General features: G+C 38.2%; 1 protein-coding gene across 5 annotated transcripts in view; it reads right to left on the reverse strand.

The window, feature by feature from the left end:
- NUMB (NUMB endocytic adaptor protein) overlaps window positions 1-23093 on the reverse strand; it is a 175407-nt gene that overhangs the window by 66728 nt on the left and 85586 nt on the right. For 4 of the 5 annotated variants that reach the window (XM_023726357.1, XM_023726356.1, XM_004371019.2 and 1 more), the window contains one exon: window positions 1120-1260. In XM_023726357.1, the coding sequence (XP_023582125.1) occupies window positions 1120-1245 (126 nt within the window). In that variant the 5' untranslated portion in view covers window positions 1246-1260. Of the gene's footprint in view, window positions 1-1119; window positions 1261-8332; window positions 8360-23093 lie in introns of those variants that run through there. The other variant, XM_023726355.1, reaches the window with a different exon arrangement.

A 23093-nucleotide genomic window follows, 5' to 3' on the forward strand; every position in this document is an offset into this window, starting at 1 on the left:
CTTCTGATCTGAGATTTTTCTGGAACACTCCAGGCCTGTGTTTAAGAAAGCAGACTCCCAACCCCTCTACCTTGCTACTGAGAAAGCATATCCCACTGTGTTAGTTATCTAGTGCTGCTGTAACAGAAACACCACAAGTGGATGACTTTAACAAAGAGAAATTTATTCTCTCACAGTCTAGTAGGCTAGAAGTCCAAATTCAGGGCAGCAACTCCAAGGGAAGGCTTTCTCTCTCTGTCAGCTCTGGAGGAAGGTCCTTGTCATCAATCTTCCCCTGAACTAGGAGTTTCTCCATGCAGGAACCCCAGGTCCAAAGGATGCGCTCTGCTCCCAGCACTGCTTTCTTGGTGGTATGAAGTCCCTCCTCTCTGCTTGCTTCCGTTTCGTTTTATCTCTTGTGAGATAAAAGGTAGTGCAGGCCACAACCCAAGGAAACTCCATTTTACACTGGATCAGGGATGTGACCTTAGTAAGGGTGTTATAATCCCACCCTAATACTCTTCAACATCACAAAATGTAGGACAACCATACAACACTGGGAATCATGGCCCAACCAAGTTGACACATATTTTGGGGGGAAACAACTCAATCCATGACACCAACTGAAAATAATTTGATTTCTGATAATTCGGTATCTTTAGGTATTTTAGGATTGTATTCTCATTGTAGGGTGCCCTGTGCTGCAACGGTTAAGTGCTTGGCTGCTAACCAGAAGGTTGGTGGTTTGAATCCACCCAGCAGCTCCATGGGAGAAGGACCTGGCAATCTGCTTCCTTAAAGATTACAGCCAAGAAAACCCTATGGGGCAGTTCTACTCTGTTACATGGGGTCGCTGAGTCAGAATCGACTCTACAGCACATAACAACAATTCTCATCTTAAGTGATCTCAGTTGTACTGATCCCAGAATATATACCACAAATTATTATTTAAACATAAAGAAAAAATGTCACTAATTATAATCTTTTTTTCTTCTAATTCATCTCTATCACTGAAGCAGAATATGAGGGGATTAGTTTTTATGGGGTTTTCTTTTAATCATCTTAATTAATGGGATTTCACATACAATAGACTGTCAGTTCTTTTCCACACATGGAATTTATAGAAACATCAGCTCCTACCTTAACCGGGAAGCTACATTTTCCAGTACGAACCCCTTCTTCATCTGTCTGCCACTGATGTGGACGACTCGCCTCTGGAACATAAACATCTTTCTTTCTCCTAAAACTCTGCCGTAGTTTGTTCATTTTAATTTTTACAACCTGCAAACAGAAAAAAGAAATATGAAAGATAAACTATTACCTTCTCACATACGTAAACTTCAGATTACTAAACTAATAAAAAGCTAATGTCTCAAATTAAAGGCTTTGGTTTAGGCGAAAGTAATCAATTAGTACATTTCCTCTTAGGTTAACACTAAACTCAAGCAAACAATTTTATGTTTTGAGAAGACAGCTACTATACTAGTCCCTGAAAAACAACAATAACCTCTAGTAGCATTTTAATAAATGTTATTCTAAGAACTTTCAAGCATTTTAATTGTAATTATTTGTAATAATACAAAAAGAACCCCACTGATCTATGTCTCAAACCCACTGTTAGTCCTCAAAAGGGAAATTTGTACATGGAGGCCAAATTATTAACTGCAAGCAATTTCTAAAAGCATTCTGAAAACTTTCATAATTAGTAGGAAAAAAATCATTCAGACACACTAGAATTTGGAAATCTTTTTGGTTTACTATTAGAATGCACTATGTAAAGCAGGGACTACAATCACCTTTTTTTAAAATATGTTTTACAAAGAGGAATAAAATAAAGTTTCCTTTAAATACACTTAAAAAAAAAGTTCTATTAGGATTAAATTAATCCAAAGAAATTTATTGCTAGAAGTATAACATCAGAGTATACTTTCATATCTATAATCATTATAGTAATCTAATAGTTTTCAATGAAAAAGGTCCAAATTTCATCTTGAACTCTGTCAATTAAAAAAGTGTTAAACTATAGTCAGTTCTTTGTTTTGTTACTGGAAGAGGCACTTTACTAATGCTTTCAAAAGTGTGGCGGAAATCAAGAAAGAAAACTATAGGGAAAGAAGACCTAACAGATAATAAACAACAGAACATTCAAGAACCAATGAATAAACATAACAGAATGAGTGCCCCTTTAAAGAGTAAAATCTCAACATCTGAAACCAGAACCTCCAGCTCCCTGGTAAGGAGCATGGCTCATTCTTTCCCTGAAGGATTTAAGCACCTCAACCAGCTAAAAGAGATCTTGACTCGAGAAAATGATGTGACAAAGCTATAAAAGGAAACGTTGTCAGGAGTGTTAAATAGCAAGGGATTGAACATTAATTCCCACATGATACCAGTGAAAGACTTGAAAATCAAAGTTTGTACTCTGAAGAAAAGCATTTTGTATTTTAAAATGCATAATGCCACAGCAGAACTATTACCAAATTAGCTAATTTACCCTGACAAGCCAATTTTACCACACATCTTTTTAAAATGTAAAATTTCTGACAGAGGAATGGCAGTGTAAAAATCTCTGGATTAGCCCCATAAAACAAAACGAGAATAACGAGGTACAGCAGTCCAGGGACAAGGACTAGAAGGCAGAAGGGGACAGGAAAGCTGGTGATAGGGAACCTAAGGTTGAGTAAGGACAGTGTTGACATGTAGTGGGGTTCTTAACCATTGTCATAGGGCAATATGTGTACTGTTTAATGAGAAACTATTTCGTTCTGTAAACCTTCATCTAAAGTGAGAACAGCAGCACAACTGGAAGAACGTAATCAATGTCACTGAGTTGTACACGTAGAAATTTTTGAAAAGGTGTATCTTTGGCTATGCATATTTTCACCAAAAAAAAAATAATAATAAAAGGTCCTGCAAGGCCAAGAAGGGAGCGTGTTGACATGTCGTGGGGTTGTTAACCAATGTCATAAAACAATATGTGTACTGTTTAATGAGAAGCTATTTGTTCTGTAAACCTTCACCTAAATTGAAAAAAAAAAAACCCTCTGGATTCTCTAAAATGAATTTATTATTTCTCAATTCAAGATTGATTTAAAGAGTGCATGAAGCAGATATTAAATAATCCAAGGACTGGATGAAAGGTAGTTCACTCCTCTCGCTTCAAGCAGATCACTCATGCCTAAACTACCCTAAATAAGAGTCTACCTTAATCTAAGACTTTCAGAAAGGATTCCATAACCTTCCTTGATAATACATCCTGTTATACTCTTTCACATTACATTTTAGAAAATACATGCATATAAATATAAGAGAATAAAAGCATCTATATCCTTGCTCAAGTTGGCACTCTAAGTACCTTGAGGCAAAAAGTCTGATTTCTAAATTTCCCAATTTCTTTCTCTTAGCAAAGAAGACTACCTACCCTCCCCAGTCGACACCTGAAAGCCACCCTCACATTCACCCTTTTTTCTGGCCAATAACTCTATTGATTTTATCTCCTTAGTATTTTTTTAATTCAGTCCCCGACCCCACCCACACAAGTCCCATAATCCTCAGACATTTCTGCTTAAATTATTGCACAGGCCACTACTTGGTCTCCATTCTAGTCTGGTCTCCTGACTACTACCAGGGTGAACTTTCTAAAACACAAATCTGACAGTGCAACCACTCTGCTTAAAACCTTCAATGGTTTCACATCACCTTTAAGATAAAGTCCAAATTCCTTAGCAAACACAGTCCTTTTTCATCTGGCTTCTCTCTCACCTGCATCCCATTTATGCGCTAAGCTCCAGTCACACTAACCCAGGGCTTCAAACCAGTTCATTCCAGTTTGACCCCTGATGAGAATTTGTATTTCCACCCCAGATATACTGAATCAGAATCGACACTTTAACAAGGTCCCCAGGTGATTCTTTTGTATAATAAATTTTGAGAACCACTGCTCTAGGGCTCAGTTAAGCTACTGGTATAATCGAAACTTTTATATATAAAAAAAGAAAGGCTTACACTTCCTTGAAGACAAGGTTTATGTTTAACAGAGCATCTAGTCGACATTTGTTCACATGAATTTTAAATTATATATGAAAACCTCAAATATTTTAATTAAAGTTTATTCAACAAGTATTTATTGACTGCCTACAATGTGGTGCAACAATAAATAATATACAAAAAACCCTGCCTCTATGAAGAAGACAGAAAATAAACAAGTAAATTATTTATAGTGGTGTGCTGAGCCTGCTCATACTGGCTCACAAGAGCCAGGTGTTACATTTTCAGCAAGTCTGCAAGCTGGGGGTTAAATACAGTCTTTATTAAATATTAAATTATATAAACTTATAATTAAATTATATTAAAAAGAAGGTAATAAATATTCAAAACACATCATTTTCTAATTATTTTACTACATTTTACTATTATCTATGTTCTAGAGGTTATTTATGACTATTTATGACTAATGAATCTGTTTTGTGGGCATACTTTATATGTTATTTTGTACATCTCTGTGCATCGTGCACCTCTTCCCAACACTGCATCTCTTCTCAGTGTGTAACTTCAAACTGGTAGCTTGAAATCGGCCATGGTGGCAGTATTTACAACGCAGAATTTGGCAAAAACTACCAATCAGTGCTTGATTTATTGTTTTGTGATTGTCTAGACTTAAGAAACTAATGGAGAAAATGTTAAGTGTGTGGCATCTATAACCGTTACATTGTAAATAGCACAAAAATTCGAGGGACTCTTTTTCCAGTACTTGAAAACTATTATCCTATTCAGAAGTCACTCATGTCATTGGCCAATGAGTGGAGTTTTGACACACATCTTCCTTGCTTCACTTTCATCTTACTCATTAATCCAAACGAAAATATCAACCAATATTAATATTGAAACTCCACTCAAAGACCCTGTTGTAAAACATTTACCACACACCACTGGCTGGGTCGTATGCTGTTGTGTACCGTGGACTCATAGCTACCCTATATGATAGAGTAGAACTGTCCCATAGGGTTTCCCTACGCTGAAATTTTTATGGAGGATATTGCCAGGTCTTAAAAGGTGGTAAATGCTATGCAAAAAAAAAAAAAGACGAACAGGTTTAAGAGGGGAATTAGAAGTGCAGGGAATAGAAACAACATTTTTAAACTAAGAACATGACATTTGGGCAAAGAAATGAAAGTAGTAAAAAACTGAGCCATGCATGTACGATGAGAATTCTAGGAAAAGAAAATAATGCGAAGCTCCTGAGAGGGTAGCATGCCTAGAGTACTAGAGGAACAGAAAGATCCCTGCGTCCGTTGCAGAACAACGAAGGAAGAGAGTAGTAGAGATGAGACCAGTGGGGTTACAGAAGGAAAGGTCATATAAGGCCTTGGCTTTTCCTCTCACAGAAATGAGAAGCTACTGGAGGGTTCTAAATGGAAAAGGGTCATGACCTAACCTATGCTTTACCTTTGGCCACTGAGTTAAGAATAGACTGAAGGGAGATAAGAATGGGAAAAGAAAGATAATTACAAGCCTACTGCAATAACCCAGTAGATGATAGTGAACTCACCCAGATGGTTAATGGAAGAAGTGCTCCTTAATCTTATTTCCATACCAGCTCTAGAAAATGCGCTATTCACTGATAAAATATTGGTTGAAATCAGATTTAAAAATATTTAAATGGGCAAAAGGTGTATTAGATTCCATTTACTCTGGACTTAAAGGTATCAGTTTTCTAATATAAAGTAATAGTCCAACTGTTTCAAATGGGAAGTCATCCCCCGGACATGCTTTTAACTCAGTAGCGAAGTCACCCCTGAGGATCACCCTTCAGCCAAAGATTAGACAGGCACATAAAACGAGACTAAATGGGTACACCACCCCAGGGGCAAGATGAGAAGGCAGGAGGGGACAGGAAAGCTGGTAATGGGGAACCCAAGGTCAACAAGGGGAGAGTGTTGACATGTCGTGGGGTTGGCAACCAATGTCACAAAACAATATGTGTACAACTATTTAATGAGATACTAATTTGCTCTGTCAACCTTCATCTAAAGTATATTAAAAAAAACAAAAGGGAAGTCATGTTTGGAATATCAAAAGTCAGCTGAATTGTTATATTTTCCATGGTAATTAACCTTATGCTTCACAAAGATAAGCAGTCTTCTTAAACACTGAGGATTACACACACAAAAAAAAAACACTCACACTCAGACTGATTCACTCTAATCAAGAAAGAATAAAATAAGAACAAGAAGAAATAATAAGTATCAAGTATTCACTATGTGAATAGTACTGCTTTACAGTAGGTCCTTCATGTCCAAGTTTATAGACTGTTAAGAAGTAACTGTTCCTGACTACAGGAAACCCACAATAAAGGGAAGAAACAAACTAATTACAAGACCAGTTCCTAAGTGCTCCCTATAAAACATAATATAAAACGAATGGCAAAATAAAACTCCAAACAAAGCATTCTAAATGAATTCTCTGTAAAAAAGATAACCGGTCGGCAAAGTTTCATTGGATTTGTTATACTTGCCAATTAAAGAGGTTAAAATTCCTAAAAGAATCCCCTATGGCCAGTTCTGTCACGTAAGGTATACTAGCCATGCTTCTAAACAAACAAAAGTTCTCTAACAGGGAATAAGTAGCAAGAAATATGTTTCATACAGCAAGCTACAAGCTAGAAATGGATTTATCTGTTTGACAAACATAATAAAACCAACAAGACCAAGAAGTAATAGCACAAAAAGAATTAATTTGTAACAATGGTAGAATTTCAGCATAGCATATATACTCAGTTTTATAGCTCTGAAGTTCAATTATTTTCATACAAAAAAAAAAAAAAAGCTTTAGTAAAAGCTATTGGTCAGTGACTCTATAATGATACAAGACTATTCTTTTATAATGGTTACTTACATTGGAATCAGTTACTGATGAAGATTATAAATGTCTCACTTTTTAAGTATGGTTTAAAGACCCTGGGAACTACATTTTATACATTTCAAACAAGACATATGATCTAACATGTCTAACATGATCTAACAAAAGAATTTCTTCTGATATGTAAATGTAGTGAAAAATTATCCACCTGAAAGTGCCACAAATTGGGAGAAATTATATGCCACATATGTAAACAGCAAAATATTTGTATCCATAATGTTAAAAATTTTCTAAAAATCAATAAGCAAATATGAGTTTAGACAATCAAATATCAGTTTAAAATAGAGTATCAATACAAAATGGGCAAAATACATGAGAAGTATTTCACAAAGGAATAAAAATGGCCAACGACACTTAAGGTTGTTTCCCTGTAAGGGAAAAAAAAGATCGAGTAATTATCCAAAATGGTAAATTTATTCACTCTAATTTTTATAACCTATGTCCTTTAGGGTAGCTATGAGTCAGAATCGAATCAATGGTACATAACAACAACATATAATTAGTAAAACTATATAGAAAAACAAATATTATTGGTTCATAATTAAGGGCCATGTTACTTCTGGGAGAAAGAAAGGATATGATTGGGAAGGGTTTACACTGGGACTTCAAAAGTTTTAGAAATGTTCTAAACGTATGCAATGCTGGAAGTGCTCACTTGTCTATGCCAAGAAATCTGGAAGACAGCTACATGCCTATCCCAAGAAAGGCTATCCAATGGAATGCAGAAATTATCGAACACGATCGTTAATATCACAGGCAAGTAAAATTATGCTGAAGATCATCCAAAAACGAGTGCATTAGTACATCAACAGAGAACTGCCAGAAATTCAAGCAGGATTCAGAAGAGCACGTGGAACGTGGGATATCATTGCTGATGTCAGATGGATCCTGGCTGAAAGCAGAGAATACCAGAAAGATGTTTACCTGTGTTTTACTGACTATGCAAAGGTATTCGACTGTGTGGATCATAACAAATTATGGATAACACTGCAAAGACTGGGAATTCCAGAACACTTAATTGTGCTCATGTGGAACCTGTACATAGACCAAGAGGCAGCTGTTCGAACAGAACAAGGGGATACTGTGTGGTTTAAAATCAGGAAAGGTGTGGGTCGGGTCGTATCCTTTCACCATACTTATTTAATGTGTATGCTTAGCAAATACATGCAGCTGCCAGGTCACATACATCCAACTTACGGACAACTTATACTTGCCCTTTAATATTATGTAAATTTGCCCTCACTTTGAAACGACTGAACCAACCCCTACTTGCAACAAATTCTTCATCACAGTCACCTTCACTTGCTGCACATGCAGCTTTCAAATCAATGAAAAGGGCTTCAGTCCCGTCTTAGGCTGGGTTCTCTAGAGAAGCAAAACCAGTAAAGCATATAAATATATATATAGAGAGATTTATATCAAGGAAACAGCTCACGCGATTGTAGTGGCTAGAACGTCCCAAGTCCGTGGATCAGGGTAGAGGCTTCTCCCAAGTCACGCAGTTGCAGAAGCTGGCAAGCCCAAGATCAGCAGGTCGGACAGCAGGGCTCCCACTCACAGGCTGTAAAGGTTGACGAATTCCAAGATCAGCAGGCAAGCCCACAAGCTTTTTCCTGATTCATGTGGTTGCAGGGGCTGGCGAACCCGAGATCGGCAGGTCAGAGAGCAGGGCTCCACTCACAGGCTGTGCAGATCAACGAATCCCAAGTTCAGCATATAAGCTGACAGCTCAAGTCCTAAGAACCAGAGATGAGACGACAGGAGGCAGCCGCAGGATCCAGAGAGAGCAAAAAGCCAGAACGTCTGCTTATATTCAGATGTGGGCCACACCCCCAAGGAGACTCCCTTTCATCTGACTGGCTACTCACAGTATATTCAATCATGGGAGTGATCACATTAAAATACTGAGAATCATGGCCCAGCCAAGTTGATACACAATCTTAACCATCACAGAGCCTTTTCTTGCACAGAAAGTAAGGCTAAATAAGAACCGTATACGTCTGTTCTGAAGTACGACTTAAAGACAGGAACAGATCTCGTTCGTATCTCCGGGACTGCCTGTAATCCAAGAAGCTGCACTATATGAAGAAGAATGCAGCATCAGAATTGGAGGAAGACTCATTAACAACCTGCGATATGCAGATGACACATACAATCTTCCTTGCTGAAAGTGAAGAGGACTTGAAGCACTTACTGATGAAGATCAAAGACTACAACCTTCAGTATGGATTACACCTCAACAGACAGAAAACAAAAATCCTCACAACTGGACCCATAAGCAACATCATGACAAATGGAGAAAGTATTGAAGTTGTCAAGGATTTCATTTTACTTGGATCCACAATCAATGTCCATGGAAGCAGCAATCAAGAAATCAAACGATGCATTACACTGGGCAAACTGCTGCAAAAGACCTCTTTAAAGTGTTAAAAAGCAAAGATGTCACCTGGAGAACTAAGGTGTGCCTGACCCAAGCCATGTTATTTTCAATTGTCTCATAGGCATGTGAAAGCTGGACAATGAATAAGGAAGACCAAAGAAGAATTGATCCATCCGAATTACGGTGTTAGAGAAGAATACTGAATATACCACGGACTGCCAAAAGAACAAACAAATCTGTCTTGGAAGAAGTATAGCCAGAAGCCTGCTTAGAAGTGAGGATGGCAAGACTTCATCTCATGTACTCTGGACATGTTATCAGGAGGGACCAGCCCCTGGAAAAGGACATCATGTTTGGTAAAGTAGAGGGTCAGCAAAAAAGAGGCAGACTCAATGAGATGAACTGACACAGTAGCGGCGACAATGGGCTCAAACAAAGCAATGACTGGAGGAAGGCACAAGACTGGGCAGTGTTTTCCTCTGTTGTACATAGGGTCGCTAGAAGTTGGAACCAACTCCATGGCACCTAACAGCAATAACAACTCTTAAGCAATGTAGAAAATACACAAGTTTTCATTTTATGATGCTATATAACCTATGTATGTTACATATATTCTTTTAAATATACATATATACACCATTTATTTCATAGTTTTAATTACGTGGAAAGTAAGCAACCTAAAATCCTTTCTGGAACTGAACATAGGGATGAGAGGTGTATAAATATAATACACATAATTATGAGATGTCTAACAATAGGCAAAAAAAAATTTACTCACGTTAAGTTATAAAATTTAAGTCTCACTTTTACTAAAAAGAATTAAGTTATGGAAATTGAGTCTGTCCAGCCTAATCTGGGAATAACAGGGAATTTTCTAGAGTCCATCCCTCCAAATTATGCTTGCTTGCTTTCCTCTGTTCTATAGTCACAACTATACCTCTAACTTTAGGCCCCTCTTATATATAAATTATAAGAGAGACTGGACAAGATGAGGGTATGCTTCAGAAAATTCACTATGAAAGAAAAGAAAAACTGAAAAAAAAAAAAAAAAAAAAAAAACCTGAAGGACATACTTGATATACATAGGAAATACACAAGACACACTCAGGAAACATGACCCTGACATGTACATGTAAGACTTCTTTCCCTGCAACCTAGGTGCCCATCAACAGATGAATGGATAAACAAATTATGGTATATTCACACAATGGAATACTACACAATGATAAAGAACAACGATGAGGCCATGAAACATAACACGGAGGAATCAGGAAGGCATTATGCTGAGTGAATTTAGTCGCGAAAGGACAAATACTGTATAAGACCACTATTATAAGAACTCAAGAAAAGGTTTAAACACAGAAGAAAACATTCTTTGATGGTTATGAGGGTAGGGAGGAAAGGAGAGGGGTATTCACTAACTAGATAGTAGACAAGAATTATCTTAGGTGAAGGGAAGGACAACACACACTACAGAGGAAGTCAGCCCAACTGGAGTAAACCAAAAGCTAAGAAATTTCCTGAATACAACCAAAAACTTCATGGGACAGAGTAGCAGGGGCAGGGGTCTGGGGACCATGGTTTCAGGGGACATCTAGGTCAACTGGCATAACAAGGTTTATTAAGAAAATGTTCTGCATCCCACTTTGGTGAGTGGCGTCTTGGGTCTTAAAAGCTAGTGAGCAGCCATCTAAAATGCATTAATTGGTCCCAACCCACCTGCAGTACAGGAGAATGAACACCAAAGACACAAGGAAAATGTCAGCCCAAGAGACAGGAAGGGCCACATAAACCAGAGTCTGCATCAGCCTGAGACCAGAAGAACTAGATGGTGCCCGGCTACCACCAATGACCGCCCTGACAGGGAACACAACAGAGAGCCCCTGATGGAACAGGAGAAAAGTGGGGTGCAGAACTCAAATTCTAGTAAAAAGACCAGACTTCATGGTTTGACTGAGACTGGAAGGACACCAGAAGACATGGCCCCCGGACTCGCCGTTGGTCCAGAGCTGAAACCATGCCCAAGGCCAACTCTTCAGACAAAGAGTAGACTAGACTACGGGACATAAAGTGATACTCCTGAGGAGTGTGATTCTTAGCTCAAGTAGATATATGAGACTAAATTGGTAGCTCCTGTCCAGAGGCAAGATGAGAAGGCAGAGAGGGTCAGGAGCTGGTTGAATGGACTCGGGAAACCCGTGGTGAAAAGGAGGAGTGTGCTGTCACAGTATAGGGAGAGCAACTAGGGTCACATAGCAATGTGTGTATAAATTTTTGTATGAGAAACTGACTTGAATTGTAAACAGTGCAATAAAAAAATAATAAATAAGAGAGTTGTTTCCCTGTAAGGGGGAGAAAAAAGGACTGAGTAATTAGCCAAAATGGTAAAATTATTCACTCTAAATTTTACAACAGGATTGTTGGCTCCAACTGTAACAATGTTTAGACTAAAATATAAAACCACAGGCACCAATTTGAATATCTTGGTGGGGGGGTGAGGAGTACACTTACAAATTACCTTTAATTAGTTAAACTTCCTTTTTTAAGACAATCTAATCTCACTTAGGGGTTAAGTTCCAAAGACAGCACTCAAGGCAAAAATCACATAAATTCAAAGTTAAGAGAATACCCTTAAATCATCCATAAAGTACAGTGTCGTACTACCTTACAATAAATCCAACACAGCCTGTTTTTGTTTTTTTCTAGTACGGAACAGTTTGTTGTTCTTCAGCTGAATACAGTTCAATAGCTGAACACAGCTGAAGTAGCTGGCTTATGCTTACATTTTGAGAAAAATATCCATCTAGCACTAGAACCACAGAACATGCTCACACTATGGGAGATACAAAGACATTGTAGAGCAGAAATTCATTAAGTAAAATGGCAGAAAGAATCACCTATACTATTAAATTGTTTTTACTCTCACTTTTATTTTACTCTTCTCTGAATACACATCTCTGGTGGCACAGTGTTTAAGAGCTCGGCTGCTAACCAAAAAGATTGGCAGTTCGAATTCACCAGCCGCTCCTTGGAAACCCTATGGGACAGTTCTACTCGTTCCTATAGGGTTGTTATGAGTTGAAATCAACTCCATGGCAACAGATTTGGGGTTTTGTTTTTTTTTTTTTAACACACAACTGAATGTGAATATATACAATTCTACTATATTCTTCATCACATTTCTATTCCAAAATTCAACATGAAAAGTTACAACAAAAAAAGCACTATCCATCTGCCAAAACAAAAAACAAAAACATTTGGTCATTAACCAAAACTTAAGCTGAAATGCCAAATTAAATTATTATGACATTCGATAAAGTAGAATATTACACCACAAGCTTAATGTATTTCATTTTTGAATTTTCCCTCTTTCTGTTCTACTGCTTCTTATAATGTGGAACTTTCAACATTTAAAGAAAGAATCCTTTCATTTGATTAAGTTAAGTAAGTGAAAACATGTAAGGAATCCGTTCTCTCAGCATGACCAAAGGATTTAGAGGTAGGTCATCCAGCCAATTCCCCAATCAATGAATCCTAAGAATTCCAGATTACATCAGACACTGGTCTAACTGGCATAAATTGCATAATAGGAAACAATTTACAACTTACTAAGTTGTTATCTTTGGTTCAGTGTTCTACCTAGGCACTGAGCCAAATGAGCAGCAACAAAGTACAGCTTTATCACCAACAGCTCAATAAATATATGCCACAGAATATAGGACTAATAAAATTCATTTTTAAAATTCGTAATCAATTTTGAGATAAAGCAAAAGTTAACTTACAAACGGATTCATGGGAAGGTAAAGAGAACAAATGGCTGGCTTTTTAAAAAAGAAAACAAAAATGATTTCTCAATGAAAACATTCACTCAGCTCCTGTATAAAAACTAGGTTTCAGTAAATTCATGATATTTTAGTTCAACTTTTTGTTGTTGTTGTTTTAATAGGCTACATATCTTTCATGTGTGTGAGAGATACAGCAGTTTGTTGTTGTTTTTTTTTTTTTACCATTGTGCTTTAAGTGAAAGTTTAGAATTCAAGTTAGTCTCTTATAAAAAAATTTACACATACCTTGTTATGTGACTCTAGTTGCTCTCCCTATACTGTGACAGCACACTCCTCCTTTCCACCCAATTTCCTGTGTTCATTCAATCAGCTCCTGACCCTCTCTGTCTTATCTCGCCTCTGGACAGGAGCTGCCCATTTAGTCTCATTTATCTACTTGAGCTAAGAAGCACACTCTTCATAAGTATCACTTTATGTCCCATAGTCCAGTCTAATCTTTGTCTAAAGAGCTGGCCTCGGGAATGGTTTTAGTTCTGGGCTAACAGAGAGTCCGGGGCCATGTCTTCTGGTGTCCTTCCAGTCTCAGTCAACCCATTAAGTCTGGTCTCTTTTTACTAGAATTTGAATGGTGCACCCTGCTTTTCTCCTGCTCCATCGGGGACTCTCTGTTGTGTTCCCTGTCAGGGTGGTCATTGGTGGTAGCCGGGCACCATCTAGTTCTTCTGGTCTCAGGCTGATGCAGACTCTGGTTTATGTGGCCCTTTCTGTCTCTTGGGCTAATACTTTCCTTGTGTCTTTGGTATTCTTCATTCTCCTTTACTCCAGGTGGGTTGGGACCAATTAATGCATCTTAGACGGCTGCTTGCTAGCTTTTAAGACCCCAGATGCCATTCACCAAAGTGGGATGCAGAACATTTTCTTAATAAACTTTGTTATGCCAGTTGACCTAGATGTCCCCTGAAACCATGGTCCCCAGACCCCTGGCCCCTGCTACTCTGTCCCACGAAGTTTTTGGTTGTATTCAGGAAATTTCTTAGGTTTTGGTTTAGTCCAGTTTTCCTTACTTCCTCTGTAGTGTGTGTTGTCCTTCCTTTCACCTAAGATAATTCTTGCCTACTATCTAGCTAGTGAATTCCCTCCTCCTTTCCTCCCCACCCTTGTAACCATCAATGTTTTCTTCTATATTTAAATCTTTTCTTGAGTTCTTATAATAGCAGTCTTATACAATATTTGTCCTTTTGCCACTGACCAAATTCACTGAGCACAATGTTGGGCTAATATTTTCCTTGTGTCATTGGTGTTATTCATTCTCCTTTGCTCCAGGTGGTTTGGCACCAATTGATGCATCTTAGATGGCCACTTGCTAGCTTTTAAAACCCCAGACGCCACTCCCCAAAGTGGGATGCAGAATATTTTCTTAATAAACTTTGTTATTAGGCTACGTATCTTAAGTTACCCTACATATTATATTGGCTTATTTCAGAAAACCTCTGCCATCTAAAGCAGTTTCAAAGAAAAATTTTAAGAACAGATTATTCTAATTTTTCAGTAGCTAAAACTAAAAATTGTTCTGGTTCATCAGCTGTCAGACCAGAGGTTTTAAAAAACATAAACAACAAATTTAGTCTTGTCTGTCTTAAAGACTGGCATTTGAGAAGAGAACACTGCGAGAGTTTGAATGTCACACAGTTCTCTAGCCACATGCTCCTCAGTCTTGATTACCATTCAGACCATGTGTTCTCAACTAGGGGATCATGTACCCCACAGGGTCTTCAGGTCCAGCAACACCCTAAGACACTGTACATATCGGAATGTATATGTGTCTGTGCACTTTCTGGGGCCAGAATCTTCAACATCCATCTGAATAACAAAGGATTATTTAAGTCCCCAAAATTGAAGAGCTACTCATTTAAATAGCATTCCATGATTCTTATCTATTATTTGACTTTAATTTTAGGTTTCTGTCTTACTAATTTTTCATCTTTCCACTTATCTTGTCATAAACTTCCTTCTTTTGTTTTAATACATGACTTTCCCAATTTTCACTTCTTAAAAATAATAATGGAAAATCAGAGTTTTACAAAATGAGGAAGGACCCTGCCTGCTTAAGCCTGCAGTCAAAGATGGTCCCAAAAGCTGAACCTGAGTATCTTTAAGAAACTTAAAAAACAAAAAAGAGCTATCTTTCCTGAGTGCTGCTTCTTTTATTTGCATAACCAAATTTTGTCATTTGGTTGGTCAGTTGCCATTCTTTGAAAAAACAACTGATAGACTGAATTTGTGATTCAATTATACTAACCTATTCAGGCAAGTAATATTTTACAGATAAAAATACACATGACCATCACCCCCAATCCCACAACACATACATGCACAAACTGACTTTATTAGGATGGTGTTACTTCAAGGATTAAACCTTTACTTATAGAACAAAATGAAATTGCTCTGATTTAGCAAGAAACATCTTGATGAAAAAGGGCAGAATTGCTGAGAATGCTAGCCTACTTTTTACACTGACTTTCCTCCTCTAAGCATCTGTCAAGTGTGGGATGAGAAAAAGCTGCTGGAATCTGGAGAAGCAGACTAGAATAAAAATATACTTGGTTCCAAAAATTTAAAAGAGAGAGAGAAATGCCACTGGAAAACTTACAGAAATAAGAAGGTTAAAAACAACTCTGTTCCCCTTAACTGACAAGTAATTTTGAAAATTATCTACACACATCATCTCTTCAACTCTAATCCTCTTCCTTCCTTTACCACACTCCTTTTATCCAAGTCATCAACAAAAGGCTTCTAAAACATATCTTAAATCTGTCCACTGCTCATCATCTGTATCATCAGGACCTTGGTCCAAGACAACTTCATCTCTTACCTGGAGTAGTATAAATCACCAACTAGTATTTATTTCTACTTCCTCTATAGTCCCCCTTGATCAACTGTGTAATCTTTAAAGATGTAAGATGGATCACAGCACTGTTTAATAGTTCTAAGGCTTTCCAATGCATCTTAAAAAATGAAATTCAAACTCTTCACCTCAGCATTCAGGGAGTCATTATGGCATAATAGTTAAAAGAATGTGCTTTCAAGTCACACTAATCAGTTGCCATGGAGTTGATTCCGACTCATGGCAACCCCATGTGTGTCAGATTAGAACTATGTTCCACGGGATTTTCAACGGCTAATTTTTTGGAAGTAGACTGCCAGGCCTTCCTTCCAAGGTACTTCTGGGTGAGTTCACACCTCCAGCCTTTTGGTTACCAGCCAGGTACTCCCAATTCACATTGTCCAAGTTTAAATGCTGGCTCAGCCACTTATTGTGTAACTGCTGAACTCTTCTGTGTTTATGTTTCCTTGCGCCCTTATTTGTAATAGGGAAGTTTTTTTAAAGTACCTACTTTACAGGTTGCTTTAAGGACTGAATGGTAAAGTGCTTGGAACAGTATCCAGAACATCACAAATGCTCAGTAAATGTTACATATTAAGGTATGGTCCCCACCTGCCTCTCTTATCTTGAGGTGGCACTCTCCACGACTAACTCTTTATGATCTTTTCAGTTAACTCTGAGCTCTTTCTCACTATGGGCCTGCTGTTTCCCTATGCTTGAAATATCTTTTTTCCAGGTCCTTCAAGTACTTCTGTCTTCTACTCATGCTTCAAAAAGTCTCAGCCTAAATTCTACCTCATTGATGAGGCCTGCTGTCATGTACCCCTGCTTTTCCTTTTAATTCTGTGTTTCACTACTCTTCACTTCTTTCACAATGTTTTGTATTTTGTAACTACTTTTTTTTGTGTGTGTTATTGGTTCAATTCTTCCTTAAACACCATCAGATGTCCTACCATTCATCCAATAAATTCTCTAACTTGCTTAAGAAGCACTGGTTTCTGTTATTTCTATCCAAGCTAATCTTAATTAATATAAGCATTAATCTCCTCCCACCAAGAGGTTAAATAAACAATTGGCCACCAATATAAATATGTTTCAGCCAGTACTGTGATTCATTATATGTAGCCACTTCCCTTAATTGTTCACTAAAAAACACCCTGTGTCCAACAATGTATTATGCTAGGTACTGGAAGAAGAGGACCCAGGAAGAAAAAATAAAGATTATTTCTTTCCTTAAGGTCTTGAATGACACAAGCACAGGATGGAGAGACAGAGAGGAGGCATTTAAGTAGGAGGTAGGGTAGGGTGAAGAACCATGATGTATGTAAATATATATATTTCATCAAAGCTAAGATGCCATCAATTACAACACACACCATTATTTTAGGTTCCATTAAGAAAGAAAAACGCTTCCAAAATGAACAGTTAATTAATAATTGTTCATTAATTATAAAATACCATCACTAGTAAGCTGAGCTTTGAACTGGTTCTGCCCAGTTCAATCAAGGCTGAGGAAGTGTCACCGGAACAGACCCAACTTTTTAAAATTTGGTTGATTCGCCCTGGTACCCACAGTAGGAAAAATTACAGGTCGAAGCCCAGCTAGAAATTTAATCTTCTGCTTAGAAAACAAGGGCAGCATACAGGCTGCACAGCAACCAAATCTCTTGCCCTTTAATTTTGAGCAGATCTGAAAACAGCACTGCCCTGCTCAAAGATGGTGGTGTCCTGCTCAAAGACAGCAGCCGACCATGCAACTTTGAATGTGTCGTTCTCCATAGTCCTGCCAATAATCCAATCTCATGCAATGAGCTCCTGAAAGGGCTCACTACACCTCTTCCAAGTTTCCCACTCCAGTGCTTTGCTCGTAATTTTCCCATTCCAGGTACCGTTGTGAATCACCCAAATTGTAAAACTTCAGGTCTGTTCCTGTTTTTGGCCATGACTGAACCGGTTCGAATAGGTGTGAAGCCCTGCTAGTAGTATACATCCCAATTTTAGAGATACATCCCAGTTTCAGAGATGTTAAAGTGTGAGAAAAGGAGGATGGAGAGAAGGAGGAGGAAGTAAAGAGAAGAAGGAGAAGAAGAAAGAAAAAGAAAATTATTAACACAAAATCAGACTTCCAGGAACTTTGACAAGTCTCGATGATATGGAATATTGGTTATTATTACAGTTTGTTATTACGAAGGTGAGGAAAAAGTCACTAAAAAGAGTGTTCTCAGAGCAACCCCTGCTTCCTTACTGTTTCCATTTGCCTGGTATATATTTGCCCATCAATCATTTTTAGCTTTCCTGAATCACTGTTTTAGGTGTATCTCTTGCATACAGCACATAGTTCAGTCTTGCTTTGTAATCCAAACTGAAAATCTTTTTCTTTTGGAATAGGTAAGTTAAGAATAACAAGGTAAATCTTTTAAAATCCATCTATTTCAAAATTTAAAATCACACTTCTAAATAACTGTAGATCATAGGTCATACCTGAAGAGGCAATCATAATAGAAAACCATAATAGGAAATTTAAAATTTTAAATACATGTAACTAATAAAAATGAAAACACTGAATTTCAGAACTCATGTGCTACTTATGTTTATAGCTTTAAATATTTATATTAGAAAATAAGGCTAATAATTAATGAGTTAAGCATATATCTTAAATCATTTAAAAAAAAAAAAAAGAAATTAGAAGAAAATTCCATTCCCAGTAACATATCAGGCTAGATTATTCACTCAAACTCCCGCTGAAAACAACTAAAAGTGATGGGAAACTTTTATTTCAAAAAGTCATAGAAGCACTGAAGAGCTGGCAAGCTAAAGGAATTACCACAACAAAATCTATGAGAAAGTAGAAACCAGAGAGGTAAGTGGTATGATGAAACTGTTTCTGCCCTGTAGACATTTGCCTAACTCACAAACTTGAGCTTCAATTTTAATGGTCTCTTGGGAGAGAACAGAAGTCAAAGTTTAGGGCCCACCCAACATGGAAAATCTAATAGGAGACCACTTCCACATAAAGCTTGGACCCCACTAAGATGCAGTGAATTACTTAAATATGGCCCTTCTAGCCATAGTCTTTGTAGCTCCTACCAAATGATTGGGTGTGGACTACACAAATGAGCTGCTTGTGGCCCACCAAGGGGATTGGACAGCTTGCTAATAATGTAAAGGTTCATGGTGTCCTTGTGCGAGGAGGGTGGGATCATGCAAATAAGGTGTATGGAACCCTAACAATGGGAATGGTGAGTTTTGCCATCCTGCTAGGCTTTAGAGGAGCAGTCAATCTCAGAGCAGAAGGGGACCTACTACCATGAAGAAAGAAGAGCTAGGAGTGTAGCGTGTCCATTGGACCTAGGATCCTTGTGCTGAGACCTCCTAGACCCAGGAGACACAGAGAGAGCTGTAACACGGAAGACAGCAAGAGACGGCTTCCTGACCCACAGAGCAAGGCGGTTACAGTGGGTGTGCCAACCCACGGAGTGAAAGAGCTGAGCACCTTTGGGCAGGAGACTTCCTGGTGGAGTGGGGTGCCTCCAGGCACCTGGCAGCAGAGCTAGGCTCAACGACACACAGAGTGAGAGAGCTGAGTTGCCTTTGGGCTGAGGCTTACTGGTGGGGTGGGGTGCCTCCTAGCACTTATCGGCAGGGCTGAAAGAGCTTTGTAACACCTGCCCAAGCAGGGCAGAGGCCAAGGGGCCAGAGAAAGATGTGCCTATGGGCACAGCTGAGAAGAGGCTGTCCTGATGGAAGAACTGTATCCTGAGTGTTCCTGAACCTGAACTGTAACCTGTTACTTCCCTAATAAACTCTGTAACGGTGGCATTGTCTGTGAGTTCTGTGTGGCCACTGCAACAAATTATCGAACCTAGCAGAGAAGTAGAGAATGTGGTGGGAGGGATGGCTGGTGTCAGAACTGGTACAAAGGTTGGAGGGTGGAGGCATGTCTGACCTCTGCCTCAGGCTGTTGATCTTGATTCTCCTTCTCCCTTGTAAAGTCAGAGGAGGTCAGACATTGCCACCATGCCATTTTTACACCCCCCATAAGGTTTCATCTTCAGAAAAAGATAAACCAAAAGTAAACCCACCCATTTGAAGCCTTAGGACCATAGTCTGATGGGACAACTCAGTCAACTGGCTTAATATAGTTCACAAAATTTATGTTCTATATCCCAGTTTGATGAGTAATGTCTGGGATCTTAAAAGCTTGTGAGCAGCCATGTAAGGTACAGCTGTCAGCCTCATCTTGTCCAGAGCAAAAGAGAAGGAAACAAAGACACAGAGAAGAAACCAGGCTACAGGACTAACAGTCCACATGAACCACAGCCTCATCTACCCTGAGACCAGAAAAACTAGATGGTGCCCGGCTACCACTATCAACTGTTCTGATCAGGGCCACGATAGATGGCTCTTGATAGAAGGGGAGAAAAATGTGGAACAGAACTCAAATTCTTAAAAAGTCCAGACTTAACTGAACTTGTTGAGACTAGAGGACTCCCCAAGGCTATCACCCTGAGATACTGCATAAATATTGAACTAAAACTACCCCAAGAGAAACTTTTAGCTAAGTAACAGATTAGCTCATCAAATAAAGTACTGCACAAAAGAATCATCTATGTAGACCAAATGGTCACAAATTACTCTAAAGCAAAGATGAAAGGGTAAGAGGACAGGGAAACCAGATTACTGGCAGTGAAACATCCAGAAGAGAATTAATGAGAATGTTAAAACATTGTGAAAAATGTAACCAATGTCTCTGAACAATCTCTGTAGTAACTGTTAAACGGGAACCTAATTTACTGTGTAAACTTTCACTGAAAACACAACAAAATACTATTTTAAAAAAAAAAAAGAAAAAGTAAACCCACCCCATCCCCACATCTCCTCTCCAAAGGACAAGGAAATTTGCCTTCCTGTTGCAGAACAGAGAATGGAGTCTAAAGCAGTTGTAACCACAAGCAGGCCACACATGTATCTGCAATCCAAATTCACACCATTTGGGTGGTCCAAAACACTGCAATGAATGGATTTAGTTTAAAGTGTCCCCAAATTGTAGTGCCCTGAGGCACCTGTAAAAAAGCAAAGGTGTATCCTCTTGAAGCAATGCACTTCTATCTTGGGCCTCAAATAATACCCACAAATATTTTTTCCAGGGAAAATAAGCAGTTTACAGTCAAAATCTCTTAAAGGATAAATTGGAGGAAAAAAAGCAAAAAAACAAACACCCACACCTAGGCTTAGCATATGAAACTTCAGAAAAACAAAAACAAAAAGAATTCAAAAGTAGCCAGAGGTCAAAAAGACAGATTCACTTAAAAGAATAACTATTAGGCAGCTGATTCATCAATAGCAACAATGGAAATCAGAAGCGAGTGGAATTGTTTCTTTTAAGGGTTAAAAAAAATAACTGCCAAACCATAATTCTATACAAAATGAAATGGCTATCAAAAATGAGAGTGAAATTATTTGTAGAAATCAAGTTTACTACAAAAAATCTCATTAAAGAAAATTTTCAAAAAAAAAAAAAAAAAAAATCATCTCCAGAAAGAAAAAAAGAGATCCAGATGGAAAATCTGAGACCCATGGAGGAATCAAGAACACAGAAAGTTGGAATTGACAGGAAGTTGGACTGACATCAAATTCAGAGGTTCACGGCCACCATTTTTTTCTTGCCATCCATAATGAAGGGCAGAGAAGGTGACAGCAAGAGAGAATGAAGAAGATACACAAAGGAAAAAGGAGAAAGAAATGTCCTAACAGTATTGTAAGCTCTTGGTTCCACCTGTTCTTGAAGCCTAATAAAATACTGCCCTGGGAAACTGGGAAATACCCCAGGTCCTTATAATAAATTCTGCTTTTCACTTAAAAAATGTCAAAAGGAAAAGACCAGAAATCAATTAAATAAAAAATAGACATTTATAAAAAAATCAGTGTCAAGCACTGGTTCTTTGAAAAGGTAAGAAAACATGTAAAACCTGTGGCAAGACCAATGAAGGAAAAAATAGAGAAGGCACAACAAACATTAGGAATTAGAAAGGGGGCATAATTCATCTAAGATACTCCACTGGTCTCACCCGTTCGGGAGCAAGGGAGAATGAAGAAAACTAAAGATACAAGGGAAAGATTAGTCCAAAGGGCTAACGGACCACATCCACCACGGCTTCCACCAGAATAAGTCCAGTATAACTAAATGGTGCCCGGCCATCAGCACTGACTGCTCTGACAGGGATCACAATAGAGGGTCCCGGACAAGGCTGGAGAAAAATGTAGAAAAAATTCTAACTCACAAGAAAAGACCAGACTTACTGGTCTGACAGAGACTGGAGAAACCCTGAGAGTATGGCCCCTTGATGCCCTTTTAGTTCAGAAATGAAGTCACTCCTGAGATTCACCCATCAGCCAAAGATAAGACAGGTCCATAAAACAAAACAAGACTAAAGGGTCACAACAGCCCAGGGGCAAGGACTAGAAGGCAGGAGGGGACAGGAAAGCTGGTAACAGGGGACCCAAGATTGAGAAGGGAGAGTGTTGACATGTCGTAGGGTTGTTAACCAATGTCATAAACAATATGTGTACTGTTTAATGAGAAACTAGTTTGTTCTGTAAACCTTCATCTAAAGTACAATAAAAAAGGGGGGGCATAATTAGCATAAATTGACAATGAATGTTTTGAACAACTTCATGTCAATTATTTTAAAAATGCAGACAAAATGGATAAATTCCTTAAAATATCTCTAAAAACTGACCTAAGTAGAATCAGAAATCCTAAACAAAACCATTAAAGAACTGAATACATGCTTTTAAATCTTCCCCAAAAGAAAAAGTACTAAGCCCAAACAGTTGAACAGAAAGAAGTTCAACCAAACTTTCAAGAAACAGATCATTTGGTCTAAGATCATATTTTTCAGGGAAGGAAAAAAAAATGACTAGTGTCCAGCTCATTCTTTGAGGCTGACAGAATCTGGATACCAAAACCTAGTAAGGACAACATAAGAAATAAAAGTATGGGCCAATTTCACCTGTAAACATAGATGTAAAAAATCTTAAAATAATGAACTACAGAAAACTAGAAATAGACATACCATTCGATCCAGCAATCCCACTCCTAGGAATATATCCTAGAGAAATAAGAGTCGTCACTCGAATAGACATA

Source organism: Trichechus manatus, unplaced genomic scaffold (assembly GCF_000243295.1).
Source record: "Trichechus manatus latirostris isolate Lorelei unplaced genomic scaffold, TriManLat1.0 scaffold00010, whole genome shotgun sequence".
In the NCBI taxonomy this organism is placed as follows: domain Eukaryota; kingdom Metazoa; phylum Chordata; class Mammalia; order Sirenia; family Trichechidae; genus Trichechus; species Trichechus manatus.